The following is a 17,628-nucleotide window of genomic DNA, read 5'->3' as shown; positions in this document are numbered from 1 at the left end:
AACCAAGATCTTATTACCCAACACACTTTAGACATATTGTTGGATCCATAACCTTTTAGAGTTACAACAAAAAAAATAATTAAGTTAATATTTGTATCACAAAAAATTATGTGTAAAGTCATAAAATATTAAGTACTGCAACTCATGAGTTTGTTGAAAAATAAAACAGACCGATTTTCTATTTAAAGCAGGAGTTAGTTTATCACTTTATCTTATAGGATCTATCTAAATAAAATTGTCTAATGTTTTAATTCAGCCAAAAAAATAAAAGTTGAATGTGAAAGGAGGGCTCGAAGAGGCAGCAAGGAGAGAAGAATCTTATCCACACACATCCACAACGAAGGAGAAGATCTTAGTCTCATCTTAGCGACACAACATAACACAAACACAACACAATACACAAAAGCAGTAACCAGAGAAAATGGCTAGTGTCTTTTCTGCATGTTCAGGTTCTGCTGTTCTTTTCTACAGCAGAAACTCCTTTCCCTCAAAAGGATCTTTCATTCACCTCAAAAGGCCTCTCTCTGCCAACTGTGTAGCTTCTTTGGGGACTGAGGTATCAGTGTCTCCAGCAGTAGACACTTTCTGGCAGTGGCTTAAAGAAGAGGGTGTTGTCTCTGCCAAGACCCCAGTGAAGCCTAGTGTGGTGCCAGAAGGCCTAGGATTGGTTGCACTCAAAGACATTTCTAGGAATGAGGTTGTCTTGCAGGTTCCTAAGAGGCTGTGGATTAACCCTGATGCTGTGGCTGCTTCAGAGATTGGGAAGGTGTGCATTGGATTGAAGCCTTGGTTGGCTGTTGCATTGTTTCTGATAAGAGAGAGGTCAAGGAGTAATTCTCTTTGGAAGCATTACTTCAGCGTTCTGCCTAAGGAAACTGACTCTACTATATATTGGTGGGTTTCTTTTGCTTTGCTTGTTAGGGTGTGTTTGGATAAGATTATCCAAAAGCATTTCCGGGAGAAGAAAATAAGGGGAAAAAAATGAAATGAGTTTCTCCATAATTAAAATCAAAGTATTTATTTCTGGAGAAGAAAATAAGGAGAAATTTATTTCATTTTTTCTTATTTTCTTCTCCTAAAGGTATTTCTGGAGAAGTTTATCCAAAGAGACCCTTAAGCATGCTTAATGGGGATTTGGGTTGTTTTCATATGGTTGGTTGATTCAGTTGGTAATTGGTTATTCCAGTGCAGGTCAGAGGAGGAGCTCTCAGAGCTACAAGGTTAGTTACTAAGTTGTGTCCATGTTTCAATGCAAAAGCATGTAAATAAATAATGAAAAGATTGTGCTTTGGAGTACTTGCTTTGCTTATATTGTTTATTTTTGGAAATGGGTTTGTAGTGTGGTTTTCACTGCTGATTTAACTGTTTTGTGTAGGGACTCAACTTCTGAACACAACTAGGAGTGTGAAACAATATGTGGAGAATGAATATAGGAGATTGGAGGAAGAAATTATACTCCCTAACAAGAAGCTTTTCCCTTCTCCTCTTACACTTGATGACTTCTTCTGGGCATTTGGAATTCTAAGATCAAGGGCATTTTCCCGCCTTCGCAACGAAAATCTAGTTGTGATTCCATTTGCTGACTTCGTAAGAACATTTTCGTTTTCTCTCTGTATGGTCACTATAGTGTATACTAAAGCAGTGAGACTTGACTACAGAAATACCTCCAGAACAAAGAATAGAGATTAAGCATGAACACATAAGTGTCTGTTACTATTATACTTATAGAGAAGGAAAAAGTTTTCAGTACACCAGGAGATTGTACTCTTTTTATCAAAAATCATAACACCTTGCATGTATGGTTCATTTTTCAGTTGTTTTTAGAGATAAAAATAAGAAAAAAAATACCAATTTAAGAGGATTAACTGTCGAAGGAGTCAATACTAATAGTACACCAATACCAAAAATTTACTACTAAAGTAGCATTTTACTTGCTTTTGTGCTGATATTGTCTTCTCCAAATTCAATTTCTGGATCAGATAAATCATAGTGCCAGAGTAACAACAGAAGATCATGCTTATGAAATTAAAGGAGCAGCAGGTCTTTTCTCCTGGGACTACCTATTTTCCCTTAGGAGCCCTCTTTCTCTCAAGGCTGGGGATCAGGTGAAGTGTTGTTGCCTCCTCGTATTTTTCTCTTTTCACGTTCCATTTATACGCAACATACCCTTAAAATAATTAATACATCTGTCCATCAAAGGCCTTTTCTCCAATAGGAGCATTATTGTAATTGTATCTCAGTCTAAAAAGCTTATATATGAACTAGCCTGCATTTATGTATCAAAGGAAAAAGAAACATGTTGTGATACTACACAGATACCGGCCAAAACAAACAAACCTACTAGAATGGACGAGAACCAAGATGGGCTATAAGCTTTGATTGATACCATGTTAGATCTAAACTTAAAATCAATTGACACTAAGTGAAGTTGCCTAACAAATATATAAACTGCACCTGATAATTGAGGCGGGTAATATGGGACTTCCTAACATGCAGATGGTAACATAAATTACAATCATAACATGGTTACACATAACAATGGAAGGAACTTTTTACTGCAGGTATATATCCAATATGATTTGAATAAAAGCAATGCCGAGTTGGCTCTGGACTACGGTTTCATCGAACCAAATGCAGATCGGAACGCATACACCTTGACACTGCAGATATCTGAGTCAGACCCTTTTTTTGGTGACAAACTTGATATTGCTGAGTCCAATGGTTTTGGTGAGACAGCATACTTTGACATCTTCTACAGCCGCCCTCTTCCACCAGGGTTGCTTCCATATCTGAGACTGGTAGCTCTAGGGGGCACTGATGCATTCCTGTTGGAGTCAATATTTAGAAACTCCATCTGGGGTCATCTTGAATTGCCTGTGAGCCGCGACAATGAGGAGCTAATATGCAGAGTGGTTAGAGAGACCTGCAAAACTGCCCTTGCTGGTTATCATACAACCATTGAAGAGGTATGATTTTGGTTTTAATTTAGGATGAGAGAAAAAAAAAGCATGCACATTAAAGGATTTTCCTCTGGTTTATTGGTATAAATATCCATATATCCCATCATGAGGATAAACCATGATGAGGTTTGGTTAATGTAACACTTTTAGGGGAACTATGGCATCTTACAATGGTGTGTTTGGAATACAGGAAAGGAAAGAGCGAGGAGAGAAAATATGAATAGCAAGGCATTTTATTTTGTGACTGAAAGAATTAAAATGGAAAGAAAGGGGATAGAAAAACTATCTTTTAGAAATAAAATTCAAGGGCCTGTTTACTTTAAGAGAATATTTAATTGTTTTATTTTTTTGTTTTCACTTTTAATTACAAAAATACTACCTTGTTTCACATTATTTCTTATTTTCAAAAATTTGTACAAGAATCATTAAAAACAATTTTTTTTATTGTTTTATGTTTTCATTATTTCCTATATACACTTTTGAAAACAAGGTAACATTTTTGCAATTATAAGTGAAAACAGAAAATGTTTCCTCATAGTAAACTTGTCCCAAATTTTTCTTCCTTTCCATTTGGTCTTCAATTCAAATTTCAATTTTTTTTCACCCCACACTTTCTTTCCTCCCAATCAAATGGGGCCTAAACTGTGAAAATTTTGAAGCTGATTGAGCTCAACAAATAACTGAACAAAGCAAGTGAATGGCAGGATCAAAAGTTGAAAGAAGCAAAGCTAGATTCAAGGCATGCAATAGCAGTTGGAATTCGAGAAGGGGAGAAGCAGCTCCTGCAGCAAATTGATGAGACCTTCAAGGAGAAAGAATTGGAATTGGACCAGTTAGAATATTATCAAGAAAGGAGGCTCAAGGACCTTGGACTTTGTGGGGAAAATGGTGATATCCTTGGAGACCTTGGAAAATTCTTCTAGGAAGCAAAAGCAGAAGCAGTACACAGGACACGCTTTTTGTCTACATTTCAAAGGACGAGAAAACATAAACTCTTGGTAAATAACAAGAGGAGGCTTCCAAGACAAATCCATGCCATGTATTCAATTGATCTTTGAAGAGGATCATAATCAAGTTTCTGACTCACCCCATTTTATTACAACCTATTAGTCTGTAAAGAGGAAGAAGTAGTGAACTTTTGAATGCCTGATATGAATTTATGGCTGTGACATGAACTATTGTTATATAATTATACATAACCCAAACTTGGAAAATTAAATAAATAAATTAAGGATGAAATTGAAGATACATCTTTGCATGCCCCAGTAGAAGCTGATATTTCTTTCTTCTTCTTTTTTTGTTTTCCTTTTTCGTTCTATTTTACTTTCTTTTCGATGGTTCTCTACAAATTCACGTGTACATATTTATGAAGGTCATCATGTGTACAACACTTGAGCAATTAAGTGGGAAGGAGCAATATATATTCCTCTTTTAAACTTGTGGTGGAGCAGAAGAGTGCATTTTTACATGTGACAGCTTGTACTCATTGTATTTGACTAGAGTTAAGAGGACCTAGCAAGTCATCACACTTTGTTCCCTCACAGAAGCATTCATAAGGGTTGGCATAGAAATAATCCTCTTCCTTTGGCTTGTCTGCATCAACTCTACGATGAGTTGGCTGTCCCATTTTTTTTTCATGAACCTGTCTCACAGCATTTGCAAACTCATTCCATGGAAGGGTTCCATTTTGATGCATGTCAAGTAATTCTATGAGCTTTTTCCGATCCAATATGATGAATTTTTTAAAACCAGAATACCTGCATGAGGACTAGTTAGCTTATTTTGTTGTGGTTAAAATTAAATTGCAACTAGCAAGAGGGTGCATGCACACCAGCGATGGCCTTTCACAATTTTTGCCATGTTACCATCATAGGTAGGAACAAAGGTATTACTGGCTACAGAAACCATAAAATCTAAAGCTGCCATTTGTGATGAATGATTCTGAAACTGCTGCAACTCATCATTGGCCAGCAATGCCTCTTTCTTAACCTAAAAGTCAAAAGAATTTTATAAGAGCAAAAACCTTGGTAAGGAGGAGAGAGTGCATAATGTAGATCAGGTAGGTAAAGAATATGAAATTTCTTTCGAAAGTATTTAGTTGAATCATCATATAATATGTGATATGAACTGTAAATAGACAGTTTTGCATAATCCCCCAAAATCCATTATAGCATTTTCTTATATCCAAGAAAGTAAAAATTGTGTGTCAACTCCGAAGATCTTACCATATTTGCCATGGTTTGCAATCCTGATCTCAGCTTAACACTTTTTTGGTGAATTAGTGGGACTGTCAAGTAAAATAGTAGGATCGATGGGGTCATGCAATCCCACTGTGTTTCAATTTGACCCATTTATTTCTCACTTAAACTGTAAAACCCATTTTTAACCCAGTTCCACCAAAATCCTAAATGACTTTTTTTGGCCGCACCTTTATGCTAGTTCTTGTGTGCCTGTGGTTCTGCCTCATGTATCACTGCATCTGTCTCTTCTCTATTGTCTTATCTTCGTTCTGTTGTTCTGCCTTGTACATCTACCTCTTCTCTCTCCTCTCATCCCCTTTGTTTTGTGGATCTGCAGACATTTTTGTATTTGGAGACGTTATTCTGTTACTAGTTTGAGTTAGTATGACCTTATGTATTATGATTTATCAATTTAAGTTTAAGCAAGTGTTTTGCAGTGATTTGAAGTTTTTTTTTTTTTTTGTTATTTTGTACACATGCATATATTATGAATTTAGTAGGTTCTTACGATCAGTTAACTTTCCCATGATTTAGAATCTTTAGCTCCCTTCCTGATCCTGAGTAGGTTCATTCTAACTACCTTGATTATATCAAATATAGAAGTATGGGGGAAGGGGGGGGGGTGGTGTTGAACTCACAATTCTTGGAAATGCAGCTCTTAGACGTTCACCACCATAAATTTCACCAGCTGAAATATATATCGGTGTCTCCCTGTCAAAACCCAAGGCTTGCAGAATTAAGGCAGACTCCTCTGGTGTCAAAGGAGAGAGACCCAGTGATCTCCTTTCTTCGGACACTATCTCCTTTTCTCTCCAGGAAGGGAATGCATACCTGAATTACACAAGCAAGATCAAAATTTTATGAGATAGATCCATCTTATGTCGGCTCGTTATAAATAACTTTGATCACAGAAATATTTATTGTTTATGAAGTGAAGGTAACTACTAATGTGTAATTGCCAAAATACAGAAAATCCAACATATCATGTAACTCATGAACTACAGATCCACTGCTCTCCTCCAACTAGAGGGTGCCTCCACCAGCACAAGCAACTGGCATCCAGGACTCTATGATAGAACAGGAGGTACAATTAACTATTTAGAATCAATGGCAATTTAGCTATGATAGAGAAAACAATTATAGTGATCTGCGTCTTCCCCAGCAACTGTCAGAAAAGAAGCACCTATCTCTCAGAAAAACCTATCCATAAGTATATGAACCGCAAAGCATAACCATAAAATACCTCCGCTTGAGCTCCTCAGCTTCTTCATCAGTTCAACCATGCGTACAACCTGAGAAAGCCAGCATATTTATCTCATATGTCAGATGCAATGCCACAAAAGGTCCATTCTCAAGAAGTATCCAAATCAATTTTTGACCCAAATTCTAGTTGCGGAGTGAATTTAAGTGCCTAGTAATTTACACGACACCTAAGTTTCTGTAGATCAAGTGAGAGGCCACTGTTTGCTAGAGGTGCCTCTGTTTTCTTGAAACGTGCCACCTCATGCTTGCCAAAGAGTGGCAGAATCTGCAGAGTGGAGTCAACCGCATTGAATCAAACTCAAGACATGTAGTAATACTCAAAAAGAGTGCGGGAGATAATATAGGAAATGTATAATTTTATAACTTACACACTTGATTACTAAGTGCTATTTTGGAAGTGAATTTTTCTACACCAGAAGCTGCAGATTTTAGGGCTACAATACCAGAAGCCACCCATATCTATAAGTTGTAATATTTTTATAAACTGATACCTATTCAATTGATAGGTGGAATTTCTCCATTCAAATTGAAATTATTATGATATGATTCTGATAATACAATCAATAAAACCCTCAACATCTGTCTTCTGTATCCTTTATTTTCCTCACTATCTGTCATTTCCTCTCTAAAGGACAAGTCAGTCATAATGCATCTAATAATTTACACATTAACGATTCTCAGCTGATAATTGCCCGCCTCGATGGAAGAAATCAATTATTTTGGGAGAAAAGGGGGGAGTGTCAAGAATTTCAGTTAGTTAGCCATATGGAAGAAAATCCTTAGTTAGCCATTGTCTCACCCTCCCATATTAGTAATTTTGTGGAACTTGTTAGGAACCAAGAATTCAAATGAGAAAGAAAAGAAAGGATTTTATTGACTAGTAAGAAAAGAACAGAAAATAGGAGAGAAAACTTTCTTCCAAGGATTTTTCCTTCACAAAGGATTTCTCCTTTCAGAAAGAACTAATGTTCAGTCTACAAATGATAAGATCCCCCTCTCTTCTATCCTTCTTCCCCTATTTATATCTAATAAACCCGTCTAAATAACTAACTAACCCCTTAACTAACTAATCAATATCCTAACTGTAGTAACTAACTCATTATTAGTCTAACTATCTTAACTAACTTTTCCTTCTTATATCCTAACCGAACTCCTATTTTATAATAAGTGATCACTGCTTTTTAGTCTAGGAGCATCTAATAATAAAATCGAGAGTTCAAGTCTACAGCATAAGTGCATAACTAGCAATCCATACGAAAATATTATGATTCAGATTAGATATCCATAATAAAGAAACTCCCATTTAATTTGACAAGAATAAAATTTCTGACATTTGTCATCTGCCTCACCATCATCATCATCATATATGAATAAGATGACCATTACAATCCTACAATCACAAAAATTAACTGTTCTAAGACATTCTTTAAAACTCCCATGTACATAGAAAGCAAGTTAGGGAAATGTTAGTATACTGGAAAATTATAACTGTATATTACAGTAAAACTAGAACCTCAAAATATAAATCTGATGGAGGGCCTAACTAACAGGAAACTAACCCCTCAAAAGCAACCTGAGCACAACATAGTATTCCCTTAGACTAAAATGTTAAAAATGCTGAGTCTAAAGACGATAAACATCATTGTCTTAGTCTCTTAGAAGTTAAGGTGAAGAACCATTAATCAATCATTGTATCAAACCTTAAATTACCATATAAGAAAAGACCTGATTAACATACAGTACGTAATTTTAGCTCAAATGCAACTAATACAATCTGCTGACCTGCTCCAAGTAATACTTTTCATTTGACCAGCTAACAGGAGGCATCTTCAGGGTAGAGTATTCACTTTTCCTACTAATCCTTTTGGGCACTCTTTTGACTTTCGAACTTCATCTTGTAGAGAATCAATGAAATGTCTCGCATAAAAACTGTCCTCAAAATTACTGCAAGAAGAAAACTACAAAACTTTAAAATGATAAGCAAGCAAAATTAGATAGTACTCTTAATTTTCATGTAACAAATGATATACCCAGGGTCTGGCGAAAATGATTTCTTATCAAGCTCTGGAACAACCAATGATTCAACCGTCAAGCAACTGTCACCATGTCACATATCTGAAATGCCAAATCTGCTAAATTAACATTTAAGATTATCATAGAATAGGAACAGAGAAATAACAGAATAGGAAGTACAAACCGCTGCACGCATTTGATTCAAGCCCCCATTGCAGGACACTCTTAGAAATCCATTACTTGTATAATTTCCTGAAAAATTCCAGGGCATAAGGCTTTAATATTTACCAAAATGTGTCAGAATAGTATAAAGTACAACTAATAGTCTAATACCCTATCCACCAAACCTTTCATTAATATGCATTGATTTATATTACATATACTCATTCAAATAGTCGTTTTGAAAATTAAGAATACATAATATTGAAAAGCAAAAGATGAGGCAACTAGGATGTTCATGGGAGGTGGCACTGTGGGAACCCATCTGAAACAATAAGGCACAATTTTGATCCAGCAAATGGGCAACTATCAATAATATTAATATCTAAAATAAAATGTACAATTCACCAGAAAACTGCCTCAAGTGAGTACATGCAAATATATTACAATTAATATTAATATATACACAATTAAAGATTCATGTTATAAAAGAAGTTAAAATGGTAACACATAAAAGCTAGAAATTGAATTTTATGTGACGTTTTGCAACAATGCTGTGTTTAGTTTCAACTTACAATGGTACATGTAAACTATTTGACTCCTCTAAAGTGAGAGATTCACTTTAGAGAGTACAATGAGATGTTACAATTGTTGATTACAATATCAACAGGTAAAATTTGAACCAGTGCATAATTTATTACACATTTACATGCATTTAATCGCAATCTCAACTGTTGATTTCTCAATCAATGGCCATAGCTTCTCACTTTAGAGGAGCCAAATACCTTACATGAATTTAAAGATGTGTGTGTAAAGAAGGGAATCCATAGTTATAGTCTTATTTGCTTTACAATTTCCATTAACTGATATGGAGATTGATGCGGATAACACATTCAGAATTCAAGCTTGGTAAGAAAAGGATGAATGCATCATTGCTTGTAGGAGGATAAATAATGATCAATGTTTCTTGATAACTTAAGACTTATGAAAAGATTTATCCTATGTGTGATTTATAGTAGGTAACCATGGTGATCACCATAATATTTTGGGAGACATTACCGTTAGTTTGATATATTGGGAGGACCCTTACGGTTGAATCCAAGATAAAAGAGATGGGTAAATTCTCACGGATCTTGTTGTGAGTTTAGTTTCAATCGTTAGAACTAGCTTAGTAATTAGAGCTTGAGTAAGAAATAGTTGGTATGACCGATGTCCTAGTAATAGAGTTAGACGTCGTAAACAGCAGTTGACCATGTAATCAATCGTGTTTCTTTGTGTCTGTTTGTTCGTTTCAAATTGTCATCAGTGTCTTCTATGATATTATTCTACTCCAAATAGTATGTCATTCACATTCTATTGTTATTGAGATGTCACTCTTGTGAGAAGACTTAACTCATGAAACACTATCATTGAGGAAACGAGAATCACCAGATTAATTGTCAAGTGTAGAAGAGTCTTATGATCAAAGTCATGGAAAGGAGTTTCAACTCGGCACACAACTTGATATTGAGAACTATATGTGTAATTTTTTTTTCTCGATACTTCGGCGAAGTTTCTGGGACGAAACTTCTTTTAAGGGGATGAAATTGTAACATCCTATTTTTTGTAGACTAATTTGAAAGGAATTGTTATTTGTTAATAAATAGAGTTTTATGGTAAGGTTTTTGTAATTAAATAAATAAAGAGAAATAAGTGTATTAAAAAAATAGTTGAGAAAAAAAATAGAAAGGTATTTTATTTATGCATTTGATAACAAATAAAATAGAGTTTGTTTTTATAAAATATTAAAAATAAATAAAATAATAGCTTGCGAGTATCTTAGGTATCAATAGCGATATGTTAGGTCAGACAGTAGCTTTTACGACTGACCATCCTCTCAATTTCGTGTTCCCTCTCATCCTCCTCGAAACATTTTCTTTTCCCGCAGCCTACAAAATCTGTCTCAATAAAATGACGATCTCAGACTCATTCACCGTTGGATCGTCATGAAATTTAAGCACATGTTTCTCCACTCATTTTCAACCAATCTCACCGTTGGTAATTGCAAAAACATGTTGGAACTAAGAGAAATACCCTTCGCACCATAGCTCTCTCTTTTCCCGCAGAAACCCAAAACCGTTCCAGTAAAACTACGATCCCTGTTTCGTTAACCGTTGGAGTTTTATGAAATTTTTATATGTTGTTCGAAATTCAATTCCGCACACTTTCACCATTGGGATTTACGAGAAAATATTCCTGGAGAGAGAAAAAGGAATCACACGAGGACAGTAAAAATGAAGGCTTCAATCCCTTCTCCGTCTCTATCATGTTTAGGAATTTTATCGGAGCAGTCGGAGGAAAAGCTGGAGGAATCAATAGAGATGCTATTATCGCTGTCAGAAGACACGTGATCCCGCTTAGAGGTAAGAGATGGGTTATTCATGATTGGGGATTAGTGAAAACATGTGTAGGGATCTTTAGAGTATCAATTGGAATGAGTTTTGAGGTGTTTCTACAATTTTTACTTTATCCTTATAATTATAACTATGAGTTATATATAAATTATAGATTTTTGATGAATCATTTGATGTCCCAATGAGAAATTTTTGTGAAATTAATGTGCTCTTGTGTTGAGTGTGAACCGTAGTATGAATTGATGAAATTAAGTAACGAGATATTGAGTTTGTATTTTCCCCTTTTCATGCTTTTTAGTTTTTTTTATAGTTTAAAATTGATATTATATTTGAAATTGAGAAAAGAATTCTAATAGACTATGTGTTGTATTCTTAGATAATATATATATGAATTCATGTATACTTATATATATGAGAAAGTGTTTATATAATTATTTAGAATTAGTACATTGAAAACTTTCTTTAAATGCATGATCAAATATGATATACGTTGCTGGATTTATATATATAGATTTAGTTATATATTTATTTATATTAATATTTTATGTAAATAATGTTGTAGTGTTGTTATTGTGTGATTCCAAAAATTATTCAAGTGTTAGAATTTGAGAATACTATGTTTAGATTTGAGGTACATGTGTATTGAGATGTGTGTATTGAGTTATGAGCTGTGAATTATACAATAACCCGACCAGTGTTGATATTGAGAAAATTGTTTATGCGCAGTGTTAAAGAGAATGTGTAGGTCTCCTATTTAGGAACCAATGTTAAATTGTAGCGCAATGTGTTAAATGTGTTGAAATATGAGTGTGAGGTCGTGGTATTGTGTAATTCACTAGCAATGTTTATAAATGGAATATGTGATAAATTGTGAAATAACATGTTGCTTTGAGATTATAATATTGTTATTGAGATTGAGTATAAGTGTAAAGTTGAACATGTGTTAATTTGTAAGATACGTGTAAACATGTGATGGTGGATTGTGACATTATGAGATGTGAAATTGTGAATGAGATTTGGTTGTGGATAAGTGTGTAGTTAACACTTGATGTGACATTACTTGTGTTGTAAGCTATGAATTGTACAATAACCCGACCAGTGTTATCTTGAGAAAAGCGTTGATGTGCAGTGTTAAAGAGAAAGTGTAGGTTCCTAATTAGGAACCAGTGTTAAAGAGAAAGTGTAGGATTCCTATTTAGGAACCAGTGTTAAATTGTAGTGCAATTGTGTTGAACGTGTTTAAAACACGAGCGTAAGGTCGCGGGTATTGTATAATTCATGAGCAGTGTCTGCATGCAAAATTGTTTTAGGGGTTGGACCTGAATCAGGAGGGAGAGACCCTGACGGACTCTTCGGAGTGTAGGCCTTGGAGGTCACCGGGTTTGAGTACTCCTTTAAGCCTATGCTGATCCCATATGGTTGGAGCATTCTTGCGAAACATCATGACCCTGACTGGTCTCCCTATGATCTTACTTAGTGAGAGTGACCTGATAAACCCATTGTGTGGTGTGTCTTGTTATGTACTCCTAAGCACCCCGGGGTGATTTTTCACTGACATGGTACCACATTGCATATAGGCTTGAGTCCTAGCATAACTGTCTCATGCGCTTGCTAATTGTTTATTATGAATTTGATGTGTTATTATGTCTTGATCAGAGTGTGTGATTCTTGTGTGATGTGATTGATGATTGAAAAGTGTGATTGGTGGTTGAAAAGTGAACTTTGAATGACAAAGTGACAGAATTACGTGAGTTATGTACAAGTGAGTTTTATTTGGTTTATATGATATGTATATCTAGTTATCTTGCTTCTCTATTAGTTAGGAATGTGATAACTCACTCCCTGTGTGTTGTTTGTGTTTGGATCATGTGATGATCTTGAACTTTGTGTTCGGGGAAGCAGATGACTAGGTGAATTGCTTTAAGGAACCATGTGCTGAAGGACATCGGGACACAACGCTCTGATAGGATGTTGCATTGGGGTATAGGGTTTTATAGACGACCTTGTTTGAGTCGAAGTGAATTTATTATTTATTTAGAAAAGTTTTATGATGATGTTAGAAAGATGAATGTGAGCTTGCTACCCTCTTGAAAGACTTGTATTTAAATATGTTTTAAAAACTTGAAGTAAGTTTAATATTTTCTTATTTCTTTTATTATTAGTACATATATGTGTGGGGTAGAGGGTGTCACAGAATACCACCCTCCATTCCACGGCTCCTCTGAATCACATCACCCTGAAGCTTATCACCCCTAACCTGAATACCACCTGATGTGAACCTTACGGGGCCGAACGTTTGATACAGGCTACGGAGTTTTGGATGACGCCACTTCCAGTGAAGGAAGATAAGTCAGGATAGACGCCACAAGGATTACCTTGATAAGTCTAAGATTGGTTCAACAAGGAACCCAGAGAGAAGCTCTCACCAAATTTTATCACATGCCAAAAGTTCCCTTTATTGAAAACAAAAACCAATACTTATAGTGTATCTGAACAAAAAGATAAAAATAGACATGAGCCTTCTAAACAGTTTGGGCCAAAATTACAATAAATAAAAATTATTAATAAAAATAGAACATAGTTGATATGGGCCTTCAAATTAATCTGGGCCTTCAGCAACAATTAATTGTCTTGGTAGTGTCTCTGTCTCTAGGCCTTCATCCTTCTCCACTCGGGGGCTTTGTCCTTCTCCACTTGGGCATTCGTCCTTCTCCACTTGGACATTCAGCCTGTATTTGGCTAATTTCAGGATTCTCATCACCACCCTCCATTCCACTGCCACACACTTCATTGCCACCTCATTACCACAAGTACCTTCACACAATTTCCAACAATCACATAACATTATAACAACAAAATCAGCACAAAAAAACAAGAGAAACACAAAAAAGATACTCATTCATTCATAATCAGTGCAATGAAATAACATGAAATTGAAGACCTACCCCAGATACAAACAACACAGCCACGAAGTGAAAAATCCGCACTTTTCATGGGTTTTGAAGAAATTGAAACCGACCCAGAATTGAATTTGAAGAGGGTGATTGATGGCGAGGCTCAAAATATGATCTTTTTATGCCCCCAAATTGGTTGAACAGAATTTGAAGGTCTTATTCAAGAATCAAAGAGGAAGAAAAGTGTTTGAAAAAGAGAGAAAAAGGGAGAGGTTGTTGTGGAGAAAGAAGACAGGGAGAACAAGAAAGGGTAAAGATCTAAGAGTGACGAGGACAATCAAATCGGAACAATCAAACAAATACTGAAGATTCATGCATTTCTTTTATTCCCTTTTCCCTTTTCCAGAGGAAATTATCGTTGTCTATTTCTAGAAACTAGAAAGATTTTCATTTTCTCTCTCACTTTGATCAACCTTTGCATGAATTTGAAGTTGTGAATTGTGATGCATTTTATTGTAGGATAATAAAAAAAATAATCAACTTTTCAATTGAAATTTTGCATATTTTAAAGAGAAATCTTAATTATTAAGTGAAGTAAGTAAATATTAGTGTTTTGTAGATACGATTTGAGTTTAAAAGCCTTCAAACCAAAGTATGATGGTATCTAATCTACTTATAAAATCTTCTGTAACAATAAAAAGGGCAGCTTTGAGTTTTTAGGAATTAGGTTAAAAAAAAAACCTACCCAGAAAGGTTAGAACTGAAAAATGGATAAGTTATGATAAGAATTTTTATTTATAAGCATGGTATTTATCCCAAAAAATAAATCATTGAGAGATCTTTAAAATACATATTTTTTTTAATATGATTTATTTCATATTTAAGATTTAACTAGAATTACAATCATGTATCATTAGATTAAGAAACTCAAATTATTATTAATTATGTTAATCATTGTTGGACATAGGATAAGAGTGAGTATATATATATATATATATATATATATATATATATATATATAGTTATTAAGTCTGTTGATAAATTTCTCAAATTTATTCCTGATATAACAAGCTCATTGCCTGATAATATGGTATTATTTTTTTCTATTTATGATACACTTATGTAATTAGTAATAATTAATGAAATCCCCTCTATGTGTAAAGATGTTTATAAGCCGCAAAGGGAGACAGAAATAAATAATTAAAAAACAGGAGGAAGTGCATTACCAGAAATTAAATGTTTACCCAAAAAAACCAGAAATTAAATTTTAGACTGATTTAACCAAAAATATAGACAAATGTATGGATAAAAATTATGCATTCAGTGTTGAAAATTAAAATGTATAAATATAAATATAAATTTAACAAAACATAATAAATTGCAAAGTGATGAAAATAATTATCATTCAAAACGGTGAGGATTGAGGAAAACAATTCATAACAGAAAACGTAGTCATAAGAAAAATCATCGCAAGAGAAATGTAGCTTTTCATAACAGTTGTTGTGATGAAGATAACCAGCTTCTGTGACAGTGTTATCTTCAAAAGTTAAACTTGCTACCAAATTGCCAAATGTGGCCGTTTCCCTTTCACGAGAAATTTGCCTTTTGGCTCTCACAAATCACAATGTGAAGAAGAAAAAGTGAATCTATTATGTATCGCTATTATTATAAGATTATTGAACAAGGAAGAATTCGAGTTTTGTCAATGTCTACTATTTGTAGATATAAGGACGTTTTTAGTATAAAAAGAGAGAATGCGAAGTTTTACCTTCAATATTTCATGAATAAAAGAACTAGTGTTCGATTTCATTGTTAATAATTATAATAATATTATAACCGTGCACTGAAAAAATCATTTACTAATTGATGATCTTTAGAGCCGTTAAAAAAAATGATGATCCTTAGATTTATTTAGAATTATTAAAATGAGTCAACTTGATTTATTAAGTTTAATGAGTTAATTCAACTCAACCCACATTTTGAAAGTCAAGAAATAGTCAATTTGGTTCAATCCAACAATAATTGATACTTTAAACAGGGTTGGTTCACCGAAATTTTAAATATTAAATTAAAAAATGTTTTATTTTATTTTATTATGATAACAAATTAAAAAATAAACATTTAAATTTAAAATTTTAAACTAATGTTGTGCCATTTGTAACTGTAGAGGGTAATTACCAAATAATTAAGGATATGATATATGGTATATTTATAATCTTTATTTTTTTAAGTAATAGTAAAGTGAGTTTTATTTTTTAAAATAACCTCAAACACACGAGTAAAGTGGGATCCATGGATTCAACCTTGAGTTGGATTATAATTGAGTTGAGTTGGCCAACATTTTATAACAAATGCTATATATGTTTCATTTTTTTTCTAAGTACACTCTCATTTCCTATTTTAATTTGGTTATGACTTAAATGATTTTTTTTAAAACTTGATTATTTCCTTAATACTGCCAAATACTCCCCCCCCCCCCTCCCAAGGCAACAAAACACACACACACTCTCTCTCTTTCATTAGAATTGTTCATCTTTTTTCACTCTATTTATAACCTCCAATTCAATATCTTACTCTAGTCTTTCTTTCTTGTTTGGTCTCTTTGTCTAACATTAGGGTTTTTTATCCTCCAAACTCTCAAACATGATACGCATGTAATTACATTAATAGTCTATCAAAACACGAAACGTCTTTCTTGTAAATCATGAAAATCATCTATAATTGGGGCTCCTAAATAAAGGCGATTAATTGGATGGCTGACATGGGCATGAAGAAGGTGACTTTTGAGTCAGACTACAAGCTAATGGTAGACAAGTTGAACAGTTTTGACACCCGTTTATCTGAGTTAGGCTCTATTATTCTTCAATGTAAAAATTTACTTGTGCAAAACCCTCACTATACAATACAATTTGTTACGAGGCATGCTAATGTCGTTGATCATACTCTTGCAAGAGGAGCACTAGCTCATGCTAGACTCAAAGTTTACATTCCCTCTTGTAACTTTGACTGACGATTAATGAAATGCTATGATATTTAGCTTTTGTCCTAAAAAAGTTTTAAAAGACTTTTTGTTCTCAAAAGCAAAATAACAATCAAACAAACAATAATCTCACAATAATTAAATAAAAACAAAAGCAAACTTATTAGATATAATAATAACTAAAAGTCATCAAATTTTATGATAACTAATATATATATATATATATATATATATTTGACAATTTGATATATAGGTGGATAAATGAAATTTGTAATAATATACAAAACATAGTTAGCATAGATAACAATAATTGATAAAAAAAAAACATAGAAATGTCCTTCTGATCAGATCTATTAACACATGTGATGAGAATGACATTTCTATGATAAGTGGTAACATATATTATATATTATTAAATTTACTAATTAGTATTTTATATATATATATATATATATATATATGAAACATATATGATGTTGTCTTGTCGCACTTGTGTGTTCGTGTTTTTATTTTATTATCGTGTTTTCATATGCTAAAATTGATATACTTTTACTGTATATATTATTATGTATTGACATATATGTTAATTTTATTATTTACTTTAGTTTGTTTTATTTTTTTTCACTTATGATGACGTTTGGTTTATTTATTGATTGTTTTTGTGACTCTAAAATATATATTCTGATATGTAGATGGACTAAATAGAAAAATTGTAGTATTTAAAAG

The 17,628-nt window shown here is 33.6% G+C and overlaps 2 protein-coding genes across 2 annotated transcripts; one reads left to right on the top strand and one right to left on the bottom strand.

Annotated features, from left to right (window-relative positions):
• The first annotated feature begins 242 nt into the window (after positions 1–242).
• Positions 243–4,210, top strand: LOC100801721 (ribulose-1,5 bisphosphate carboxylase/oxygenase large subunit N-methyltransferase, chloroplastic). The gene is made up of 6 exons (XM_003556720.5): positions 243–894; positions 1,192–1,220; positions 1,376–1,587; positions 1,980–2,105; positions 2,562–2,966; positions 3,665–4,210. Exons 1-6 carry the CDS (start codon positions 422–424, stop codon positions 3,881–3,883), a joined length of 1,464 nt encoding a protein of 487 aa, XP_003556768.1. The 5' UTR covers positions 243–421; the 3' UTR covers positions 3,884–4,210.
• Positions 4,211–4,304: 94 nt separating this feature from the next.
• Positions 4,305–8,830, bottom strand: LOC100795516 (rhamnogalacturonan I rhamnosyltransferase 1). Its single transcript, XM_041013509.1, is given in 11 exon segments — positions 4,305–4,717; positions 4,792–4,949; positions 5,839–6,031; positions 6,444–6,584; positions 6,586–6,728; positions 8,246–8,346; positions 8,349–8,407; positions 8,494–8,542; positions 8,545–8,578; positions 8,661–8,728; positions 8,824–8,830. Coding segments are annotated over 11 exon segments (1,227 nt in total). The 3' UTR covers positions 4,305–4,443.
• Between the last annotated feature and the right edge of the window lie 8,798 nt (positions 8,831–17,628).

The sequence above is a fragment of the Glycine max genome, chromosome 20 (genome assembly GCF_000004515.6).
Source record: "Glycine max cultivar Williams 82 chromosome 20, Glycine_max_v4.0, whole genome shotgun sequence".
NCBI lineage: Eukaryota > Viridiplantae > Streptophyta > Magnoliopsida > Fabales > Fabaceae > Glycine > Glycine max.
This window is presented reverse-complemented; position numbering and strand designations above follow the sequence as displayed.

What these genes read in the sequence shown, in the direction of transcription:
- LOC100801721 (XM_003556720.5), top strand. Translation starts at nt 422, where the DNA reads ATGGCTAGTGTCTTTTCTGCATGTTCAGGTTCTGCTGTTCTTTTCTAC. An exon ending in CTCTCAAGGCTGGGGATCAG is followed by an intron (nt 2,106 to 2,561) that starts GTGAAGTGTTGT and finishes TTTTTACTGCAG; the next exon opens with GTATATATCCAATATGATTT. An exon ending in ATCATACAACCATTGAAGAG is followed by an intron (nt 2,967 to 3,664) that starts GTATGATTTTGG and finishes AGTGAATGGCAG; the next exon opens with GATCAAAAGTTGAAAGAAGC.